The 24,735-nt window shown below is 38.4% G+C and overlaps 1 protein-coding gene across 7 annotated transcripts in view; it reads left to right on the plus strand.

Moving 5' to 3' along the window:
• The window catches only part of dlgap4b (discs, large (Drosophila) homolog-associated protein 4b), a 123,280-nt gene that overhangs the window by 78,660 nt on the left and 19,885 nt on the right, over window positions 1-24,735 (plus strand). For 5 of the 7 annotated variants that reach the window (XM_041979748.1, XM_041979750.1, XM_041979752.1 and 2 more), the window contains 6 exons: window positions 4,124-4,170; window positions 18,124-19,394; window positions 19,508-19,722; window positions 21,265-21,366; window positions 22,080-22,221; window positions 23,366-23,618. In XM_041979748.1, coding sequence (XP_041835682.1) covers window positions 18,198-19,394; window positions 19,508-19,722; window positions 21,265-21,366; window positions 22,080-22,221; window positions 23,366-23,618 — 1,909 coding nt within the window. In that variant the 5' untranslated portion in view covers window positions 4,124-4,170; window positions 18,124-18,197. The remainder of the gene's footprint in view (window positions 1-4,123; window positions 4,171-18,123; window positions 19,395-19,507; window positions 19,723-21,264; window positions 21,367-22,079; window positions 22,222-23,365; window positions 23,619-24,735) is intronic. The other 2 variants (XM_041979751.1, XM_041979754.1) reach the window with 1 other exon arrangement.

Below are 24,735 nucleotides of genomic sequence, written 5' to 3' on the forward strand. Positions count from 1 at the left end.
GCATTTATATCCCACAGTGAATTATAAGCAACTCAGTGCTATTAAAATGAGTCAAGCTTTAATGTAAAATGTCAACACATTCTATTTATCTACATGATCTGAAACATGTAATCTCACATACTTGTTTCTCATTTAGGCCAATTTTCATCACAGCTTGTACGACTGCAGTAAAGTGCATTTTGACAGTGAGAGATTTTCCCATGTAGACACTTAGCAGATATCCATGATGTTTTCCCTAAATGAAGAGTCCAATCAGCAGATCCCTCAGCCTGATACCACAATCAGTTTCCCAATCTCATTTCTAATTTATTTCACTTTCCCCCAACCAACCAGGTACGATCCTTCAAATCTGCAGTGAGCGATGAAGCAAGTCAGAGATAGTTTGGCATTAATGTCATTCACAATTCAAGACCCAAAACTGCATGAAGTGTCTTTCATTTGTCTTTTACTCAAGTTCATTTTTGGTTTATAAATGAGCTTAAAAGTGTGTAACCATTCTCGAGGAGGTGAAGGGAATTCTAATGGTTCTCTGATGTGGTTTCAGTTGTACACAGAGGAAGTCATTTATTGTTTCTGTCAGTGGGTGTTTTACTTTAAAATCTTTTATTATCCCAAATACATTGTGAATTTAGCCTCCATTGATGTGGCTGTGTTGAATTGTGTTCTTGTTCTTGCCATTTAAATTCTTTTGAATAATACTTAGAAGCAAAAATGAGATAACCTTTCACACTGCTATGAGGTGTGTGTTTGTGTGTCTTTGCCATTTTTCTTGACATTTCATTGGAAAAGGTCACAGCACTTTTAAGTTTTGTGTTTGTTGGTTCTGTCCCAAAAATCAAAGCTAACCACTGTGGAGCAACTGTTTTCGCAAATTTCCTAAATGTTGTTGATGTTCAGCGCAGACACTGTGTCTGTAGCCTGTTATGAATTGTGCGACCGAGGGACGTGACATTTGGTTGTGGCCTCCACATCTCAGTGTGGTTCAATGTCATCCTGCAGCATCATGTTGTTTAAGCCAAACATGGGGAGAGCCTCACATTTTCAAACCTTCCGTCTCTGTTGAATAAGTCTTATATTTATTTTCTATATCATGTTAAAATTTGCCTCTGTCATCTCTTGTACCATTTTGTTCCACTGAAGACATTATTTCCATTAAATAAAATAATAATAATTTTTTAATCATCTTTGCAAAGTCTTCTTAATGTGCTGCTGATCAGAAGCAAATAGGAAAGTAAGATGATGCTGTTGCACCCATGAAAAAAATGGTAAGAAAAGTCCAATTTTTTTAAATAGAAAGTCTTTATTTGGCCTTTTAACAAAATGTAACAAAACCTTTCACTTTTTTTGGGGAGGGATATCTACCATTTATTACCATGTGATACATTAAAAATATTATAATGTGATTTCACGCTTCTGGGTATCTATTAGGGGACAGAAGACAAGTATCAGATTGTGTTCAACAGGATTTTTAGCAGCGTTTATACCATAAATTGAAGCAAAATGTCTCAGAAACTGTATGTAACATATATGTCATGGGTTAAGATCGAAAGAACCTTTTTTAAAGGATCCAGGATTTGCTATTAGGAGATATACATTTTGCCATCAGAGCTTTTAACTCAACAGAATCATTGGCAAAAAAAAAAAAAAAAAAAAAAAACATAAATAAAGATGCATCCTTGTAGATGTTAAACACACTAACAGGTAATCCAGAGAAATGCAAATTTCTTCAATAACTTTTACAGCCATTTGCTTCATCTTGGTGTCTGAGGGTATTTTTCCTGGGTTAAGGATTCTAACTAAGATGTGGCACCTATCCTGATGATGAAAGTAGATAGTGATATTGGCTTGAACGATACATAAGACTGTTTCCATGGGGTTGGTAAGCGGGTGGGCTGTTGAGCCTTTGGGGTTTTTCCCAGGTGGGTGACCCTATGGCTTGGTGGGTGTCTGCGCGCTCTGAGTGCTTCTAGTTTGACACTCATTTCAGATGAAATTACTTGCTTGGCTTCAGTGTTGCAGACTAGTGTCATGTAAAAGTATTCATACCCTTTGAACTTTTTAATATTTTGTCATGTTGAAATCACAAACTTTTATGTACTTTGTTGGAATTTTTATGTACATCTCAGTCCAGAGTAGTGCATAACTGGAAATAATGCGATACAAAGTTTTCAAACTTTTTCTCTACAAATTAAAATCTTAAAAGTGTGGTGTGCATTTGTAATTCCTGATCCTAGTAAGAAAAAGCATCTGAATGCTGTGTTCAGGGTGGAGTATTAGTTTTCTGCCACACATAGCATTTTCCATTTAGGCTAAAAGATTAGCTTTGGTCCCATCTGACCGGAGCAGCATGTTAATGTTTGCTGTGTCTCCTTCACTGCAAATGGGACATCTTGCAGCTTTTCTTTCAACAGTTGCTTTCTTCTTGACACTCTTCTACTAAGACCAGATTTCTGGAGTGTATGACTAATAATTGTCGTGTGAACATATTTTCCTACCTGAGCTGTGGGAGCTGTGGATATCTGCAGCTCCTCCAGAGTTGTGATGAGCCTCTTGGCTGCTATTCTGATTACAATTCTTCCTGCTCAGCTTGTCAGTTTAAGTGGATGGGAATGTATTAGTAGGGCTGATTTTTATTTGTAAAAAAAACAAAGTTTGAAAACCATGTATCTTTTTTTCTACCCCACAGTTATGCCCTACTTTGTGTTATATAAAATCCCCATAAAATACATTTCAGTTTGTGGTTGTAATGTGACAAAATATATAAAGGTTTAAGGGGTTTAATACATTTTCAGTACACTGTATGTGGCAGCAGTGTTTTTGTGGACTGCATTGATTTTAACTCTGAGAGAAAACCTCCCCTTTCAAACCCTTATTGTTGGATCTGCAGAGATCTGCTAGTGTTAGAAACAAGCAGATAAGAAATATGATGGAGAATTGGAAAACTTGTGTGTTGTGTGTTTGTGACTGATTGTTTTTTTACTGCTGGCTGTACAACAAATTGCCCTCACGGGATAATAAAGAGTCCTTGATTCCTTGATTGATTGAACTCATGAGCGCCTGTTTCTGTGTTATATGCACGTAAAAAAGGAATAGGTTAATCAATTAATATAAAATCAGAATACTTTTTTCTGTGTTCTTAACATTGACTCTTTAAAATGTCAAAGAGAATATCCAACAATTGTCATACTTTGAGTTTTATGTGTGTAAAGGAACAAAAACACAGCATAAAACAATGAACACAAGTGCATTTGAATCGTAATTCTAAGGCCGTTCCCTTCAGCATGCTGAATATTTTAAGACTTGAGGGATTGATGAAAAAAGGTGTCTTACTGAATTTCTGAGGAAAAGATGAATCCATAATACAAAACAAGAGAATTGGATGCCCTTTGATGCATGACCCCTGAGAGCTTTTCTCCTTCAGGTTTTAGATGGTTCTTGTCAAAGTGGTGCAGAGAAGCTTGAACTCCTTTCTTGCACTTAACACAACTAGAGGTTAAAAAGAAAAAAAGAAGAAGAGGCTGTCCATAAGCATACTGGTTTGCACATACTTTAACTAGTTTTCAAGCATTACTCTAACGTCTCTGTCTGTTTACATCATATAATCACTAATTGAACAGCTGCTTGCTGGGACCTGAGTTGAAAAGAGCCTCAGTCCAGCAAAGTCACAGCTTTGTAGCTCTGCAGGTGTTATAAAAGCAGCTGGACTGTGGTTGAGTTGAAGACTGCTATGACTGAAATGTGTTAAAGTGAAATGGTAGCTTTGTTCTTCACTGCAAAGTGTGGGAGAGGACATAAGGAGAGAAAGTAGGGCACACCAGAGGAAAGAAGACAACAAGGTGGAGCTGCTTGCTACTTTGCCGGCCAATGCCTGCATATAAGTAGCCCTCAAGCTTCGGTTCTCAATCTGATTATATTATCCTCATTTGCCATGCTGCATGCTAGACACTCATCCTCAGCTCTGTGTGAGTTTGCATATGTATTTCTGTATGTGTGGGTGTGTGTTTGTCACAAAGGCTGTTCAGGTTTTTTTTTTGTTTTGTCAGTTAACAAGTAAAGCATAAAATGGCTGTGTGGGTTCAGTGCACACATAAAGTCTGACTATTTTTCCTTGCATCTGTTCCAGGAATCTTCACTACTCAGACCAGGACTTCTAAGAAATGAGCTACCAATGTAAGTCTCTAAGCTGACCTCAGGAACTCTCTAACATTGCTTTTAAATTAATTAAACTGACTGAAAGCTTTAATTGAGTGTACCAACACTCTTACATGCACAGAGGCATAGCCTTGAACCCCTAACCTTCGTCATACTTCACCTCACCAACCATCGGAGACAGGATTCATCACTGACATCATTTATTAGGAGCCAATTGCTATTCTCCGCAAACACACTTCACATCAAAAGATGACTCACTGCTGGAGAAGATGGTAAAATTCAAATTTTAGACACACACCTTTCCCCCTGTATAATACAAAGGACTTCCCACTTCTGGTTCAGGTTTGTCATGCAAGGAAAGCTTAAGGCACTATCAAAAATAGATGAGGATGTGAGGTTTTTCCAGATGTTGCAGTGCTTTCATTTAAAGTCTGGGAAGAGTGGATTTCTGGTGTTGCAACTGTAGAGCAGTTCTTCAGAAAGTGTCTTCCAGTGCTGCTCAGTGCAAAGGCAGGAAGCTCCAACTCTCAGTGGACAAACATGAACATAAGATTTCAGGGGGAAATGTCATGTTGAATTTTATCAGATATGTGTTAAACTCCAGTGTTGATGATACTAAAAAAGAGCATTCAGTTTGTATAATTCTTTCTGTAATTGAATCCTTAAGCCTGCGTTGATTGAATTAGTTAGTTAAGAAAGCAATACATTCTGAATTAATAACACCACATGATATGAGGATCATGCTGTGCTTTCCATTTATACAACTAGCAAACACTGAGCCACATCTATGTATTTGCATTTGTGTTTCTTGCTAATATAAATGAAATATTCACATTTTCTTTGACTTTGTTTTGGTCTTTATTAATTCCAGAGAGAAGTACACATTCTCATTACCAGGGCGTGAATAATATATGATCTGACATGTACATAAAAATATATGATCAAAGCGTTGTCTTCGATATTCATGGAATGTGTCCTTTAGTACTGATTTCATATATCAGCTGCTGCAGTATATTAAGCTTGAGTTTGAGTGTATTTATTTACTTTTAAAAAGGGGCAGTGCACATCACTTTACATACATATAAAATGTGATGGATTTAGCCAGATCTAATTTTCATCCTTAGTCCCTTTGATAGCAAAGTCTGTTGCAGAACATCGCAGCACACAGTAGGAGTACAATAAAAACTAGAAGAGCTCAGATAGCGCAGACCTCCCCCATTCCACTGTAACTTTTTTTTTTTACTATTATTATTATTATTATTTATTTAATTTTCACCAATCACTGTGGACAATATTTTTTCGTTAGAAGCTCTAATGGAAAACTTATGCATTTCTCCTCATAGGAAAGAATCCTTTAAAAAATTCCTGGATCCAGCCGGTGATCTGGATCACCTCCAAATTCTAATTTCTTTCTTATTCCATTTCTAAAATTTACTGAAAATTTAATCAAAATCTGTTCATAACTTATTGAGTTATGTTGCTAACAGACAGACAAACCAGTGCCTTCCAGCTTGGCAGAGGTAACGATGCACATTACATAAAAATAGAAAACTTCTTAACAGTGCAGTGGTCTCCTGTTCTGTCCTCTCACATTGCCAGCATCTGAACAACCAAAACAATACCTTAAAGATGGCGTCCAGTCCAAAGAGGATGTGCAATCCATGGCGCTGCTAGAAGACATAACTCACCAGTGTAAAAGAGGGGACTAATGCATTAATCCACTAACCTTGTCCATTTTTATAAACCTTTCCCAACTCTGCCATTTTGATGGAAATTCAAATTAGAATCCAAACACTGGACCAAATGAATTTCTATTCGGTTCTATTCTACAGTCATTTAGCAGACACTTTTATCCAAAGCGACTTACATTTGAGAGTAAGAACAACACAAGCATGTACAAGTATTCAAACAAGATGGGATGTCATCATTAAGTTTCAGGGATTATATGCTGATTATGGAGTATATTATGGAGTATATATGACATACTGTCACATATTCATTTTTAAGCCACAGTACACACATTTATAGGTACACACATGCAAAATACAATCTTTATAGTTTTTCTCTAATATTTGCATCTGCTACTCCATTCTCACACATATGTACAGAAACTTTAGCACACAATAGAGAGGAAATTCATACACAGAAGTATGAGGAACACCACTACAGACCCACATGTGTGTGTACATATTACCCCTTTTCTACTGAACCAGGGGTGTTGCCAGCTGTGATGCTGCAGTTTGGAGATAACAGGAAGCTCCAATCAGAGGTCTCCTCTCAATCCATTCTGTAACACCAATGCTCTTCCTTGGGTGGAGGATGAGATGGTATAGAAGGCATCACACCCCCAATAAGCCAAGCTAGTGGTGTTGGAATTGGATTTTGAGCTTGCATTTGACATTGGATTTTGGACAGTTGCTGCATAAAAATCACACTGTGGCTTGATAACACATTAATTGTGCAGCGTTCGTTGTAGTGGATTAATTCATACTTTCCTTTTTAGGTCAAAGGGAGACAAGTAGCATTTGCCAAGGGATGATCTAATCAATGATTGTGTCACAGAGGGAAGACAGAAAGGATGCTGTACACAATACAGATGAAACTCTATGATCAAAACTGTGCTCACTTTGAATGAGAGTGTAGGGAGGAAAGTGCAGCTCCTCTGGACAGCTGTGATTGATGCGTTACTCCCTTCTAGCCGTCTTCACATGCATGGAGAATGAGACTCAGGCAATTCCCCTGAATCACAGTCGGTAACGTCTTTTGTCTCCTCTCTCCTTCACTCCTGTTTTCTCTGTTGCAATATAAAGTGCTCATTTATGTGCAGTGGCAAAACCTCTCATGGGTGCAGACATTAAGATGCAAACCTGGAAACTCTTTAGGATTTTGAGTGCTCTCACCATCCTACGCATTGTATATATATATATATATATTTCCCAAAGAATATGGCAGTATTTCATATAATTTACAGTTGATTTTTCCGTCTAATTTCTTAGGTTTGTGATACCAAAAAAAAGCGCCTACCTCTAAGGTATTTTCATATGAGTCACTCCAGAGAAAACATGTTAAATGGATATGTTATAACACAAACTCTCTCACACACATACACACCCACTAGCTGTTAACTGTGAGTAGAACATGCTAAAAATTAATTGTCTTTCACATGTTACTATGTCAAGGTCAGGATCCTTTCTCAGTCTGAAATCCTATCTGCATAGATCCACATTTCCTGTGTTACTGCAGTTTTAACGGGATAATGACTCTCAGTGGTGATGTTTAAACCAAGGACAGAAGAAAAGCTCCGGGGAGACTTGTAAAGTAGTAAAATGCCTCGAATTTGTATTTGTAAATCACACCCTGAAACAACACATATGGACAAAGACCATTCATTACAGATTGTAACTACACAGATGTAGCATTGAATTATGGTGTCCTTGCTTTTATGAGTTTGGAAATATGTTTTTTATTTTATTTCATGATTCAATACACTTTCTGAACATGACCAAACAAAGTTAAAAAAAATTAAAAATACAATGCATTTTTACCTGTCTCTCTTGAAATGTAGTCATCCTATTTTCTTCTGTATGGAGTCAGTAAATTCTCAGCTGTGGGGAGCATGGTAAATCCACAACTTCATGGGTATTTACACATAAATAGGCCCATTTCACCTTTCCACAAGGAAGTAACAGCATTCACATTGTTCCAGTTTCTGGCTTCTCGTGTGCTCACAAAGAAGGGATGGGAAAGTATACCTGTTACAGAGCAGAAAATTAAGAAATCTGACACATGGTCCTAAAAAGTCAACCTGTCTTCACTGTCATCTAGCATAAAATGATTAATGTTAGAATGATTATTTGTAGCCTACTTTGGTTTGTAACCAAATATTTCCAAACTATTGCCTTTATTTTCAACCATAGCTTAATCGTCTTAGCTAGCAAGGTGTGCAGGTGTGGTGAGTGAGACATTAGTAAAGTGCAAAATGAGAAAATTGTCAGCTACATGCTAAATATGCTAATGTTAGCTTTTTATTGTGAGAAAGTTAGTGTTCTGATGTTTAGCACGGCACCACTGGCAGCCCTCCTGAGATTATAGTTATTTTGCTAGTTTCTGTCAGTTGTTGACTAAATACTTGTGGGCAAAGATCTTATAAATTACTACCAGCTTTTGAAAAAAATGCTTTTCAGAGAAAAAGAAATGTACTTTTACGACACTATCAAGGCTACTGTACGACTGTTTTAGTTAATAATAGTTTTTCAAAATGTTTTCAAAGTACATGAGACAGCTTCATCATACATTCAGTAGATTGTTAAAGTAATGCAGAAACTTGTGCAAAAATACTCCAAAACTTCATGGATTTTAAAAGCCCACATTTACTGCTTTTTCCCTCATAAAGTTATAATAATTTAGAGGTTTATGCTGTTCATTGGACAAACTAAATATTTCAATGGCATAACTAGGAGCTAACTGAACTTTGTTGCTGTTTTATTAATATTAAGTGGGAACAGACGTTTGCTAAAATCATTTGTTTATTCAGGGATGTATAATCATAATTCAGAGATTTTTTTTTTCTTTTTTTACTTATTTGGGCCATAGTGATAAAACAGCAGGACAAATATGACGACAAAACATATACAGTAGGAAGCAAGTCCACAACTGACCCACTTAGCTGCCATGCATGTTTTCCAATGGCCAGAGTGCCATCAGCTGCCTGACAGCATAACAGGCAAACACAATCGCTTAGCAAAGCAGCCAATCACAACAAAGTGGAACATCCCCTGGCTGATCCAGTCCAGCACCAACCTCTCACATATGTCATTTGACAATGTAAAGTAGCATTTTTTATCAATTTAGAAATTTCTTTTCCACAGCTGTGACTGATCATTGAAAATGATGATTAGTAGGTGTTTTTATAAACAAGTGTACATCGGAAGTATTGGGCAATTTTAAACAAAATAACTTTCAGCATTGCCTACATGATGCTCAGAAATACATATTAATGGATAATGAATTAAGTATTTGACCTTATAATCTTGATATCTTTGTTGGCATAATGGACTTTGACTTAAACAGACACAGAAGTCACATGTTCTTTAATGCATCCATGTGACTTGGGCAGCAGCTCCGTAGTATTAGGGCTGTAATTCATGTCTATTAAATGTCAGAGCTCTGCGTGATATAAAACAGCATACATGCTGCATCTCAGCCTGTCCTGCTGGCTTTATGACTCTTTTGACGACACAGTGGCTCATCCCTTTGCCACTGACAGGTTTTATAAGTTGAAAGATAGCCATTAGGGTATTATTGTGACGTCACATGGGGATTTTTGAGACATAAATGGATATTTGACCCACAAGCCATTCAGTGAGGACCATTGTCTTTTCTACCACATCATACGGTGACTCTTCCCATCCCAACAGGAAGTGACTTTTCACTCATGACTTTTGCAGCAGAAGATCTCCTGCTGCCGTTTCCTTTGCTGGAGTCAAGGCTTTGTTCATGTTAAACCAAGAACCATGGCTATTTTGTGTCAGGCCAAGGGCATTTTGGAGTTGGAGAGGTTTAAAGCTTATCCTAGAGGGATTTATAGTTTGCCTGCAGTTGAGCATAAAAGACTGTGAGAGACAGCTGCTGAACACCCATGCATGCAACAATGCAGCAACTCACTGACAATACAGAATCTCACCGAGATGGCTGAAGAGGATTTTAAGGGCTTCATCAAAGGTTGATGGTCTGACAAAGCTGTCTGCTCTCTGGGGGGTTGACTCCATATTAGTTATACACAACTACATGAAAAAACAACTGAATGTTGACCAAACTTAAAAATTTCTTGCTGATTGATGATCTTATTTATCTTGTTTGCCAGTGCATACACAGCAATTACCAACAAAGTTGAAAGCTTGAAAGAACAGTTTAAAGTGAAGACTTCAGTATGAAGGACAATGTTTGACTTGACCATCTGAAGTGGATGCTTTGCTGTTTATGGAAGATGTGTGAGAAGGTGTGTTAGAATGGTGTCTTTGCATTCAAGCATCTTAATATATGTGCATTCATAAAAAAAATATTCAAGTGTGTGTGCATGCATATCTCTTTGTCTGTTTGCATTAGTCATTTATATTTGCCCTGAATCTAGAAAAAGAGGCCACAGCTGTAGCCCACAACCCTCTCTTTGCCTCACTCTGTGCAGCATTGAGAGACATCCCTCTCTAATAAAAATACACTCTAAAATACAGTATTACTAGCCCATGTCTGCCACCATATTTCAGGCTTGAAACAGAAGGTTAGTACTTGATTCGTCCTTATGCCAATTTAAGCAGTTCAACCTGCAAATCTTCATAGACATCATAGGTTCACATTTGTTCCCAAGTCTATCCTTACAAAGAATTAACCTGCATATCTTGATCATTGTGAACTCTCTTTCTACTGAAGAGATTTCCAAGAGTAAATCCAGTATGAATGACAAGCTTTACAACCTTTGCTTTATGTAATGTGTTACGTTTAGATTTGAAGTTATTCAAATCTAACCTATATTAAAATGTTTTTCTTTGATTATGGAAATTATCCAGGGCTGAAGTTGTTATAAATTGTTTTGATCAGTGCTGTTGTCTGCCAGGTTTAATCAGCTCATTAAGTACAGGCAACTAAATACAGGCATAAACTGTGAGCATTAGCTAAAACAAACTGAGAAGGAAAACGTGTTTTTCTGAAGCACAACTCTTAACTGCAATCTATTCTGTTTTGGCCATTTTTCAAATTTAATGCAATTTCTAGCCAATAAAGTCTTAAAGCACCTCTAACATTTCAAGATAATCGGATAATGAAATTTACAAATGATTTGTGCAACGTAATGCACCCTCCTTCTGTCTCCAGGGGGCACATATTAAAAATTATTAGTTCTTTTTTCTTTGTACTAGGCTTTCCTCATCTAATAGATAAATAAATAAAATACAAACTCATAACAACAGCACACCATATTGCTTCAATATATGGACATCTAAGCCAGAAATAGTTTTGAGGACATGGAAAGTTCCATCTTTGCCATCATAAGCAGTGAAGTGGTGCCACTGTCTTCCTCTGACTTCCTATCTGGCTCATAGTCTTTAGAGATGGGCTAAAATGAGTGGGTCATCTATCACAACAGAGGGGAGAGTGATAAATTTATAGCTGTGAAAATAGGCCAGAGCACAGCACTGATGGAATAGATGGAGAGTAATTAGGACAAGGTTAGCCTGCTTTCCACACACGCACGCACACACACACACATGCATATACAGTACACTGTTTACTGTCTGTGACGTGGCATGCATGCATGTAAATGTTTGTTTATGTGTTAGTGTTCTCTGCAGACTCAACATCTAGAAGCATTTGGTGACTGATTTCCCCTTAACGTGTGATTTTTTTGTTGGTGTTGGTTTTTTTTCCATAATTATTTCTAAATTCTAATCTCTCAAGTAGCCATACAGTTATCTTCAACATACACATTCCTCACTTAGTCACACTGAACAACACTCATATGAAAACCTTTTTTTGGTCTGCTTGCATGCATATTCTAAGTGATGCACATCTCCTCCTCCAGTGTCATTTAACCACCTCCTCTCAAAATTGAACTTATCAGTCCCTTTATATTAACTTGTCCTTTTTTTCTTTTTTGTGTTGTGCATTCTGCATTTTTTTCTCTATTTCTTCCATCTTCCCAGCGCACAGTTTACAACACATTTACTCATTTTCACACATTCTCATTGCCTTGAGATTGCTTTCATTTCCACTGCAGTCTAAACCCACACCTTTCTCACCACAACTTTTTTTCCCTCACTTCCTCCTGTCCCATCCTCCTAACCAACAAGCCTTCATCTGTCATGTAACACATGCACACATACACACTCTCACTCACACAGAGCTGCTCCTGTCCTCCAGGGCAGTGCTGTAAGCCTATGGAGCAGATGGGCTCAGGACTGACTGAGCTGTCCCCCGACAAACTGCCTCTCTGTACATTGATGCTCAGATGAGGCGATGCTATCCTTTGCTCAGTTTCCCATCTAAATCTGGCCACTCGCTGACGAGCCAATATAGAAACTGGCAACTGGTCAAAAAATCTGGACACTCACAGATTACAATGGCAACAACACACAGGCTTTTGATACAGAATCTAGGACTAAAGTTTGATATTTTCTTGGATGGTTAGGTGTATGGATGATAGTATTGAAAATAACTGTTTTCACTAAGTCTTAGATCAAAGAAAGCATTTTTATTGGGGAATATCTTGTGATGAGTCATAAGCAAAGTGTCTAAACATTTCATTTTTTTTAATGATTTAGTTTTTTTCCATAATCAGTCTTGGTGTGAATGTGCTTTGTAGTTAAACAAATACAAGTAAACTTAGAGAATATTGATATTACTGTTAAATGATGACTCTAAATTCTCTCTAGGAGTGAGTGCGAGTGTGAATGGTTGTTTGTCCCTATGTGTTGGCCCTGTGATGGACTGGTGACCTGTCCAGAGTGTACCCTGCCTCTCACCTGTTAATGCTGGGATAGCCTCCAGCTTACCCGCGACCCATATTGGACCAAATGGTACAGAGAATGAATGAATGATACTCCTGTAATGATAAAGTGCTTTACAAAATATAAGACATCAAAATTATTTGGTTTGGGATTAAATATGAACCTCTGCTGTTATGCCACCATTATCATACAAATGTATTTTTACATCTACGGTATATCTGTGCTGCACTGTTCTTATTAAATAAGCAATAGTGGAAAGTTTATGTACTTTTTTTCTTTGGGTCCTTTTGGTAACTTTTTTATTCTCTACACTCCAAAAGGTTGTATAAGCATTATAGTGTATTTAACCCTACTTGACTACTTTAACTACTTTCTAATGATATATATTTTATTAAAAGTTTCTTTGGTTTCTAATTGTGTGAATTGCGTAGTCTGGTCTATTAATCACACTGAGTCTTCCATAGGTGCCACTTATTTTAGAAAAGGACCTTACTGGATAAAAATACCTAATTATATTTTAAGTTATTAAAATTTGAACAACTGAGCACAAAATACTGCATACATATTTATCAGTACTAGCAATCAAATGTAACAACAAACTGACAGCAAGGCTTAGTTTTATGAAGGACTGTTTATACGTCATTTTTTTGTTATATAAGCACATTTCCTTAAAAACACACCGAGGTACAGGAAAAATACTAAAATCCTAGCTGAGATATGACATACTGATATGAGATCATCAGAAAAAAGATGCTGAATGATACCATATGTCTGCTTTATGCTAACGAAGAGATCTGTGAATTTTGATTGGAACAAATATGTGATAATAAATACTGTGTGAAAACGTCAGAAAGTAATGGAGTCTGGAGAAACACAGTCCAGTTCTTCTTGAATTTGTCGCCCTCTTTTGGTTAATAGTATGAACTGTCTGCAGCTCTGATGAGGTGGCTGAGCGATTGAGTAAGGTCATGAATTGGACACAATGCCAAACACCCCTTTTCTCTCTGGAGGAGCAGATGGCTGCTCCCCAGTGCACAAGGCAGGGAGATGCTATCACCAGACGCTCCAAGCAGGGTGTAAAAATGCACACAAACACACACACAGAGACACACACTTTATGGTTGTTGAGTACAGTGATTATAGTTCAAAAGTGAGATGCACACATACTCTTTTATCTGTTCCAGACTAACGTGATAAAAACTTGATCCAAATGCTTTGATTTAATATTTCCACATTCCGGTGACACTGGTTCAGGTGTCCATCATGCGTACTGATGTCGGTGGTTATACATGAGGCATAAACAATATTGCAAGGTCTTGCCTAATGAGAACCATATTAGTATCCAGCAAACCCTCCTGGCATTTTTATTCATCCCGTTGGAATCAAGCCACTGCATTGCCAAACATTTTCATTTAGAGGCAACAATTGGATTGAAGCATAATGACACACCTGGTGTCCATCTTTCTGTCTTCTGGGCTTCAGGACCATTTCTACTGTTCCATTATCTGGCAGAGGGAATACGTATGAATGGATGACTTCATTGTAAAAAAAGCAAGCATGCTGCTCATATGAGATTAGCTGCTAAAAAGAAATAATTCTATAAATTTGAATGAAAAATTTTAGCTGCAGAAATACTGCAAGCACCCTGAACCATGTTTTTTGTTTTGTTTTGTTGTTTTTTATGGTTAAATCTTTTATTCTTCTCGTGCATTAGGTTTTTCCCATGTTAAGGCAATTCCAGTTAATGTGTCTCTTTAGACCTCCTATTTGAACAAGCAAGCGTGCTTAAATCAGTCTCGAAAGGTATTTAAAAGGTAACGCAGATGCTTTGAAATGATCATCCACAAAAACTATGCAGGAAACAGGCTAATTTACTTAAGGTGGTTTAGAAATTGGATATATACACACAAATGTTGTACCTGTAACCACTTTTCTGTTCACATAATGTAATTTACAGCTGACAAAAAAAAGAAAGAAAAGATGAAACACTGCAAACCACTCTTGACAGGCAGTCAGCTCCGCTAGTTAGACGAGTCTGCCTCCACCAGAGCTATCACTATCATTTTGAGATGTAGTGGTTGACACATTGAGGAGGCCATGCCAAGCTTAGCTGAGTGGCATGTCACGATGGGATATGAGGCAGTTAGTTAATGTTGTGTAAAAGGATTTAGAGGATTTGACCCTATCAGCAGAGATGGCATTGAGAGAGGCTATGTTAATGACTCTAAATGACTTTTTGCCTGCAGCGAGCTAATAATGGTGGAATGAAAGCCAGTTTATGAATTATGTGGAGATTTTTTCTGTAAAGACATCTTTTAAAATTACAAGGGGTGAAATAAAAGGTTTGTCCATACTTTCTCTACTTTATAACACATGAGGAGTTTTATCTTTTCCAAATTGGTTTAAACTGAGAATAAATTTAGGTTATCTCTCCATGCATTTGTTGTTTTTTTCTTTGACACAGATAGATTGATTAGTGATTCCCTGTTGAGTTTTAACTCTTAAGAATTAAACAGTGGTCTAAAAGAGTAAAAAAATAGCCTCTTGCTATAAAGCTGAGCCTTTAAATAATTTGCCTGAACAGTGAAAATACAAACGGAGCATTACTTTTCCCCTTCACATGTAGTTTCATTAGTGATGTAGTTTGTTTTTCTGACATGTTTGCAGTAAGAGTATATGGCCATAATTAAGGTGGCAAAGTGATGGGCGATATCCGGAGTCCACCCAGGATACCACAGCAAATGTGTAGTATTAGTAAATTATTGTATGCAATACACAATGAGTTTCTCTGAACCTGTTGAGAATATATTATACTGAAATTAAACCGAGTTCCTAAGAAGGTTATTAATTTTTCTCAGGTCAGGTTGAAATCTGCAGCGGCTCTAATAACTGAATCTTGTTCTCCAGCATGTTGTCTTACAAAGCTAGTTCAGTCCTAAAGAGGAAGTTATTGTTATGATTTATAAATTCATATTAACCATCAACCAACTAGCCTTTGGAATTTCAAATTAAAAGTGCTAAAAAATTACAAAAAATTAAGTAAAACATTGTTACGGCTAATAAAAACATTAAGGAAAAACTTCCTGGCTGCAGGCAGTGATGGGAACATTTCTGGGAATAGTTTGTTGCCGACAAAAACCCATAAAATTCTACTTTTTTTACAACAACAGTGAGTGAGTGACTGCACTAAGTTTCTGCTGCAGAAACTGAAATCACTGGCCCACAATATACTATAAAACTGATTAAAACAAACTGAGTACATGCATAATTGCCCAAACATGGTAGCAAGTTAACCTTTGGGTTGATTATTCTCAGTCATTCGGCTTCGTGTGGACAAGAATTCACAGAGGGAAAAAAGGAATTATGAAACTCCTGAAAGATTTTTAAAGAGAATTAGAGGAAACTTGGTGACCAATTGAAATTAGTAGAAATAGTTTTAGCTATAATTAGGGAGTATATAGCACAAAACATAGCATCACTTATCAGAGCTGCTGTAGCCTCCCAACTAAAATTACACCGCAGCTCTAAAAAAACAAGAAAAGAAAAGAAAAGAAAAGAAACATACAAGTGGTTCAGATCTAACACAAGGGACTCCAGTGGAAATTAAGATTTTTGATACAGAAGTTTGTGATTTTCAGAAGCATATGAGAATAAGCTTGATGTGTGTATGCTAAAAGCAAATTCTTTGGCAAATTCTTAATACAAGACCAAAATACATATTTTCATCCCTGATAGGATGCATCATGTTTATTTTTAACCTGCCAGTGGCCCAAAAAAGTGAATGCATAATCCTGACAGTCAAACAGAAAGTGTGATGATTTTATGAGTGCAAAAGTTGTTCCTCGATGGCATCTAAAAGTACACTGTCAGCATCACACAAGAGTTTCTTAAAAAGAACAAAGTCATACCAGTAATCTGGTAAAGTTAGCCACCTGGTTTGAATTAAGAGTCTTTTTTATTTAAATGTGTGCTGACTTTTTGTGTTGTGTTGATATAGTTTGGCCTTTTTTAATATAGTTCTAAACTTGGTTTCTTAATTTTACATAAAATGTAAAATTGCTGCCTTCAGTAAAAAAAAATTTCCAGGGACATTCATGCATTTTCCAACCAGAATGCAACACCACACTCTGTACACCTTAAGACATGTTTGCAAGGTAAACACCTGACACCTGAAACTGCTCATCTCTTGGTATCTTTAGTGCCAAAAGGCTTTTTAAGTGTCAGTGAAAAGGAATGACAACATCATAAATTATTAAAAGCTGCCCTGTTTTTGTAAAAATGTATGAATATTAGTTCATTTTAATGCAAAAGAAATTAAATGGGCCTGTCGTGTATGCAAAGAAGAACAATAAAAGAATATGTAAGAATGACTGTTTTTTTTTTTATTATTTATTATTTTAAATATATATTTTATACCATTCAAACTTGTGGTTGTAGTTTCAGCCATAAAAAGTTTCTCCAGTCCAATTGGAATTATAAATAAAATTGTACATTTGTAAGATATTCTCTCTGCCAAAAGCAGCTTTTGCTTCCATTTGTACTTTAATATGATTTCCCTCAATTATCATCTGTCATGAAAAGAAGCACTGTCCTTGCTGCCTCGTCAGGTAGGGCACCAGCTCAGCTTGACCAGGAAGGGAAGAAGGGTTACCTGCCAACTCCTGCAGCTTACCACCCACCGGTCAGATCCTCTTTACTGGTTTCACCATGACAGTCGAACTACCACACTTGGCTCACCATGTAAAGACAGGACAGGAGCTTGGCCACAAGTGCCAGGGATACCCACTGGAGGTGGGGAGCAGAGAGAAGAAACAGTGGAAGAAGAGGGTGAAACAGAAATAGATTGAATAAGAGAGCATGCCACTGGCTGAAATAAGGGTTCTCTTAGACATGTAATTGTTCTATATGCTGCTAATTGCTAATCCAATTTTTTTTATTATTTTTTACATCTCAGTTGGTTTATATAATAGGAAAAGCCACTTAAAATTGGTCTCTTTAAGTCTGGAATGTCTGTTGGCTCACAGGAATGGAAATATTTTGCAGCTATTAATGTTGTACTGACCTATTTTTCTGAATGTGATTAGACAGAAAAAGAAGATGGTTGTTCTCTGGCTGCTGCAATGCCCCTCATAAATACGGAGGAGTGTCTGTCAGCAATTGTTTTCTTGCCCATAATGTATTCACTGACCCACTAGTGCTTGTCCTTGTTTCATATGTTGGATTTTTCTCATTCATTTCCAACATTTTAGCACAGATGTTTGCTGTGGGAGGCTGTGGAAAGATCATTCATTCACAGCATTGTAATTGCCCAACAGCTATTGCTTTATAGTCTGGTTTAGCAGATAAATGGGCATTTTTGTGTGGCTTAGCTGATATGCTTGGTTGAGTTTGAATTTATTTTAATGTGTTTTGTGCTTATATAACTCAATCTGTTGTGTTGTGTCTTTTTGTCTTGTTTTTGTCTCTTTTCTAGGAATCACCTTCAAGGCAATCTATCTTCTCTACTTGGCTTGGAGGTCTTCTAGAGGGTTGGACCTCCTCGCTGTCATGAAAGGACTGGGGACCAGTCGTAACAGACACCTGTCTGATTCCTGTGACCCCTCCACTGGCCACCCAGAGGCCTTCTACCCTCAGAAGACCAGCACGCTGCCACGCAGCCCTTACCTTCTGAGCCCCACAATGGACCACTATGGATCCATGGACCCCCATCTTTACCCTCCAACAAACCCAGGCTCCCTTCCAGCAGACTGCATGTTGCCGCTCAACAACCAGCTATCCAACAGCAGCACCTTTCCTGGGATTCACTATAATTCCTATGACCAGTCTGATTTCTCTCCTCCTGGGGACAGTATTGGGGGTATAAGCACAGGGACCATGGGGACATCCATGTCCATGGGCATGGTGCAAGGCATGGGCATGGTAGGGCTGAGTGGAAGAACACCTATGATAACAAGTGGATCAGCAACTATATCACATCATATGACCAAGAATCAGGCACCACCTGGTATAATGGAATTTGATAAACATCTTGCTGGAGGCCATGATGGATTCAGCACTTTGCAGTTTCATCGAACATCTGCTGTCGCTGCTGCCAAGCAGCGGACTGACAGTCCAGGTCGCATTCGTTACATGCTGCACTCAGTGCAGAAGCTCTTTGCAAAGTCCCAGTCACTGGAGGGCCACCACATGAAAGGAAATGTCAACGGACGCTCTACAGGCAGCGGTGGAGGCTCATCTGGCACTGAGGATGGAGGGAAGCATAATCGAAGATCCAAAAGTAAAGATCGGGGTACAAAATCAGAGGCAACTGCTAAAAGACGGCCACGATCCAACATGTCAGGTTACTGGAGTTCAGATGATTTGGACAGCAGTGATTTGAGCAGCTACCACAACACCATGGCCATGATGACTCTGGGGCGTCCAACTGGCCATGATAGCCAGGGTGGCCAGAGCCGATACATCCACAGTGGCTACAACACGATTAGCTCTTCTAAAAGCAGCAGTGAGATGAAGTACCAGGCACTTCCTGGGCCTGGGGGTGGAGGAGGTGGTGGACTAAGTGGAACAGGGGGCATGTTAATGAATGATAATGACTATATGAAAGGAGGGTCTTGGTCCACACTGACTATGGGCCAGCCAAGACAAGTGATCCAGAAGGGCTCGGCTACTCTGGACAGGTCAATGCTGAAGTCCAAGTCCTGCCAACAAGAACTAACCTGCAACTACCTGCAGGTTGGACGAAGGGTGAGCATTCCTCAAAGGAAATTCAAACAAATATTTAGCCTTAGCATCAATAACACCAGAACAGTGATGAGAGAATGTAAGAGAAAAGAAAATCAATTTAATGATGCTTGCAGGGTGATTGGAGCAGCACATTAGGCCGCAGTGGGGGTGCCAATGAAATTCCATGTCGACGGATGCGCAGTGGTAGCTATGTGAAGGCCATGGGAGACATGGAGGACAGCGACGACTCTGAGGGAAGCCCCAAACCCTCGCCCAAAACTGCTGCTCGCCGCCAGAGCTACCTCAGGGCCACCCAGCAGTCTCTGAGTGACCAGCTACCCCCACGCAAGTAAGAGAAAACATTCTGAAACTGAGCTGTGATATATTATGAATTGGACCTTAACAATTAGCTGTAAAAGAAACAACACTAAACATCCAAACCCATGAAGTCCTGAAATTATTAAATTAAGAGGCTGTGTACTGCCCCTGGCGGTGACCTCCAGTATTGAGCGTTTTTGCTGCACCATGCCTCCGTCATTTGCAGCAAGTATATACACCAGGGGTGCCCAAGTTCGGTCCTCGAGGTCTACCATCCTGCAACTTTTAGATGCAACCCTTCTCCAACACACTTGAATCAAATGTCATCTGCATGTCATTCAGCTCTGCAGAGGCCTGGTAACGAGCCAGTCATTTGTTTCAGGTGTGTTGGAGAAGGGTTACATCTAAAAGTTGCAGGATTGTAAATCTCGACGACCAGCCTTGGGCACCCCTGATATACACAAATGTAGTGGCACATTGACGTGTATGCCTGCAAGAATAACCCAGCCTTAAAGAATTTAACATCAGAAAATTATGCAGTTAATAATTCAGTTCAATTTGGACAGTAATGTAAGAATAACTTAAAACATGGTTTTATGCTGCAGTAATAATGAGAACTACACAAACAGATTTTTTTAAAGTAAAGGCTTAAGTTAGATCCTTTTTTAGTACATATGTAGACATAGTAACTAATTATACCTTTAAAATCTGCAGCAATAGAAAGTGTTCATTTTCAGAGAGCACCCACATCTATAAAGGTTGAATGGAAAAAACCTCTCAACAATCAAAAGAAATAAAACCAGCTAGTTTTTGTTCACACAGGAAAGAAACCATCACGCCCAGCATCGTTGTGCCAATGTGCAGAAAAACGCAAGCACACACAAGCACACATAATCCACACTGGGCTTACTCACGCATAGAAGTGGTGTCAGACTCCCCATTGTTGTCCACATGTCGGAGTTGCTACCTTACTTCAGCTGTGGTGTACCTTCCTGCTCTCAGCCCCACAAAGCACCAGTCTAACTAAGATAATACAGGCAACTAAAGTGCAGTTTAAACAATGTGACACTGACTTTGTTTCACTGACTTAAGCAGCATCAAACGGCCTCATGACACTTGCTTTCAGTTATTATGGAGTATGTGATGCAGCCTTAGTGGAACATACAGTAGCTACTTGACCTGTGCCTCCTTGGAAATGATGTATCTAAGAATGTGTTTTCACAGTGTCATCAGCGTCTAACAACAAAAAACACAGCTACATACCATTCTTATTATTCACGATAATGTCTAACATTATACATTGTTATGCATTTACATTTTTAAACAATAGAAAAATGCACTCACATAAAATTAGTGCAGTCATCATGAGGCTTAAAACTAAAATATTAACTTATTAGGTTTACTGGTAAGAACTCTTAACATAAATGTTATATTTCTGTGGACATTTAGAAACATAGTACTCATTTATTTTATCCTATAGCATGCCTTAATGCTTACCCTATTACCCCTGCCAATCTCTGATCGTCCAACCCTACTCTCTTTCGTTCTGCGCCCACCTTATTGGCATGAGCAGCAGAACCCTGGAATACACCTTGTTGCAGGGGGAGCTGGATGCTCTGTGGTCTCCACTCCACAGTGTGTCCTCTCTGCACCAGCTGAGCAGGTCAATGAGCAGGTCAGTGATAGGTCAGCAGGCCTCTTCTCAGGGATGTGGTGTAAAACACTTCTGATTGGATGATCTGTCAACAGTGACATTGCACTGCAGCCCTCAGAAAAGGCGGGAAGGTGGAAACGCCAAATGGCCCATTCATGCCCAGCTTACTTCTGTTAAACCATCTGCCAAGTGCTTTGGGGCTCAAAGTTGTTGAATTTGTCTTTATAGAGATTAGAGAATGAGTGGGCATCTGTGTCAGTATATCATGGCATGGAATTTTTCAGCCATGCTGCTATCACTGTGTGCCAACAAAGACTGTGTAAAACATGGTAAGATTGATTTCTTTGTTTAACCTGAACATGTTCTTTGTTTTTTGGCACCGTGACGGCACTGAATGTGTCTACATGCCTCGTCTGATGTCACTGGCTGTGCATGCTCAGATGCTGTAGTGACTGATGCAAGAATTAGAAGAAATTTAAATTTAGAGTGTATTTGGACTCATTATCACACATCAGTGGAAGAGGAAATGAAAGGGATGTCCTGAATTGTAGACGTCTCTCTTTCAATTGCTGATTTTGCTGATCACTCATTTTCTCCACCGATCTGTTTTCCTCCTGCTTCTTGGTCATGATGTAAGAATTCATCAGCTTTTGAATTCATCGGTTTTTCTTCATAGATGGCAGATATTTAGCTTCTTAATCTTGTTTTTACTCTTATCTTACTACCCTTTCCAGCTGTCTTCCATCTCTCAGAGAGCTGTCTAATAATCGCAGCCTGGATAATCTGGATTGTATCGGAGAAACGGGGCCTTTGGCCCCATGGGATGAAGATGACTTCAGCCAAGCATGCAGCACCTTGGGAAGACGCATGGGTCAGGTCAGTGATTACTTGGAGGACAATGAAAGGAAAATTAAAAAAGTCATATCAGTTGTTTGTGTCTCTTTTAGACTCAATAGCTCAGATTATATATTTATAAAATGTATATGATATACTATTTCTGACTTATAAGTACATTTGCATTTGCTCATAAATCACATCACTCAGCCCCGTGAAACCTTTTTTCTTTCAAATCACCAGTCAAAGACCCCTTTGTCTGCATTCAGCTGCACTCTATAATTTACATTTTCACAGATACAGCTCAAATGACTTTAATATAATGAGCTTCCAGTGAACAAAGGGCCACCATTTCTAGCTCTCACATTAATGTTTTGCCCAAAAAAGACAAATGAGTGACACTGATCGTTTAAAGTCTAATTTATCTACTTAAAGAGGAGCAATTAGCCCCCCAATGACAAGGTCACTGAGATGAAGATCAGCTGTATGAAGTGGTTCTGATCTTCCTCTTAGAAATGAGGCAGTTATCACATGACTCGAGCCCAATCTGTGACAGGTTGCTGCACTACAACAAATTTGCATTGTAAATGAATTTATCTGTTTAACATGCATTCATAGCAGCACACTAAACCAAAAGTGTGTTAGTCAAGCTGAATCATTTTTCATTTTTTCCAAAACTGAATTTATTTTAAGAGGAAAGAGGGAAAGTTAGCTCCTGTACCCCCAAATCTTTTGCATGACTGTATAAAAGTAAGAAGGAATAACCGTCCCATTCTCTCCATTTCCAGCTCTCTTTTACATTTTATTACATTAACAGTAAGCGAGTCATCAAAATGCCATTACTCAGCCTAATTTCTGTCAGATACCATCTAGGCTGGTTCATAACCTCCAAATGGAGACTCTTAGATGATCAACTTAATACTGTATGAGTGTTGCAGTGTAGAAAAGAGGGGTTCAAGAAAGCAGCAGAGGTTATTTTGGGTAGCATAGCTTTGTACTCTGCAGCATTGTTGCCTAAATTTTCACACATTTAAACTTTAACTTATTAGTACCATGTCAACGCACCCCATGAACGGTGCCTCATGATTGGAGGCTGACTTTACAAATACTCTTAGCTTGGCAGCGGTGTCACTGGTTAGCTTGAGATCTAGCTACAACAGCAACATCTTCATACCTTCTTCTCTAGTTGCGAGACCTGGAAAGGAGTCACCACTATGAAGACCGCAGTTCAGAGTCTACCTACAGAGATTCCCGTTCCCATTCTCAGGATAATTCAGAGCCTCCAGATCTGCCCATGCCAACCTGCTTCCGGTCCCGCAGCCATAGCTACCTGAGAGCCATTCAGGCCGGTTGCTCCCAAGACGACGACACAGCATCCATCGACTCAGGCTGCTCTCCGCCTCCTGATTCTACCGTTCGCACATACAACGCCAACACTGGTGAGGCTTTTTTGTTTATCAGAAATCAGTTATAAGTGGAAGATAGAAGAGTTACTATAATATACTGTGAGATTGTTTCACAGTGATGAATACACATTTAAACTACATATCTGATTTGAACATATATATCAACCCTTTTCTAGTTTGACACAATCAATCTCATGGGCTCAGTTCTCACTTTGTTGTGTATTTTCCCCAACATCCCTTTGAATGCCCTTCATAACTTTTCAGTGGTGGGACACTTGTCCTCCAACTTACCCACGGCATTACATTGAGCTCAAATGCAGCCTTTTTTGCCCATACTAGACATCCTTTCTACACAATGGAAGACATGGAAAGAGCAGTTTGCCTCTTACCTGAAAGCCACTGGCTTGGACAAAGCTCCAAAGGACAAACAACTTGCAATTTTTCTTCAACGCTTTGGGACAGACAGACCACGCATCATACCCCCACACACAGGTAACAACTTGAAACCAGTTCCTCTCCCCGTAAAAAGATTCAATAAAATGACCACTCTATGGTCTACAGAATAGAGAAAATAGGTGGAAAGGGTTACAAAAATTACTCTGGTACTTTGAAAGGATATAGATGTGTTACTTTGGTCACTAATTTGAGATTAATTTGGAGCATAGAGACTGCAAGACACATCATTCAAATTTGTTTAATAATTTATTGGTAAATTTGCATAAAGAGAGGGATCCTGAATATGTTTAACAACAAACCATTACACAAAGACGTTTTCTGTTTCCTGACTGCTCACTTAATACTGGGTTATAGCATGGATTATATATACCACACAGCATCCACTTTGTGACGCTCTTCTCTAGCCTTTGAAATGCAGAGCATATGCTACCTTCAAGCTAAGCTTTTAATGTGGAAATTTTCAGTTTGTAGCATGGCTGGTTATTTACGTACTTATTTTATAAATGTTTTAGTCAGTTGTTGATTATATATATATATATATATAATCAGAAATCTGATTATATATATATATATATATATATATATATATATATATATATATATAATCAACAACTGACTAAAACATTTATATATACTTATACTGTACCATATCTACTTATATATGGGGCCTTTGTTTTGCGTGTGCATGTTTTGT

Source organism: Melanotaenia boesemani, chromosome 3 (assembly GCF_017639745.1).
Source record: "Melanotaenia boesemani isolate fMelBoe1 chromosome 3, fMelBoe1.pri, whole genome shotgun sequence".
In the NCBI taxonomy this organism is placed as follows: domain Eukaryota; kingdom Metazoa; phylum Chordata; class Actinopteri; order Atheriniformes; family Melanotaeniidae; genus Melanotaenia; species Melanotaenia boesemani.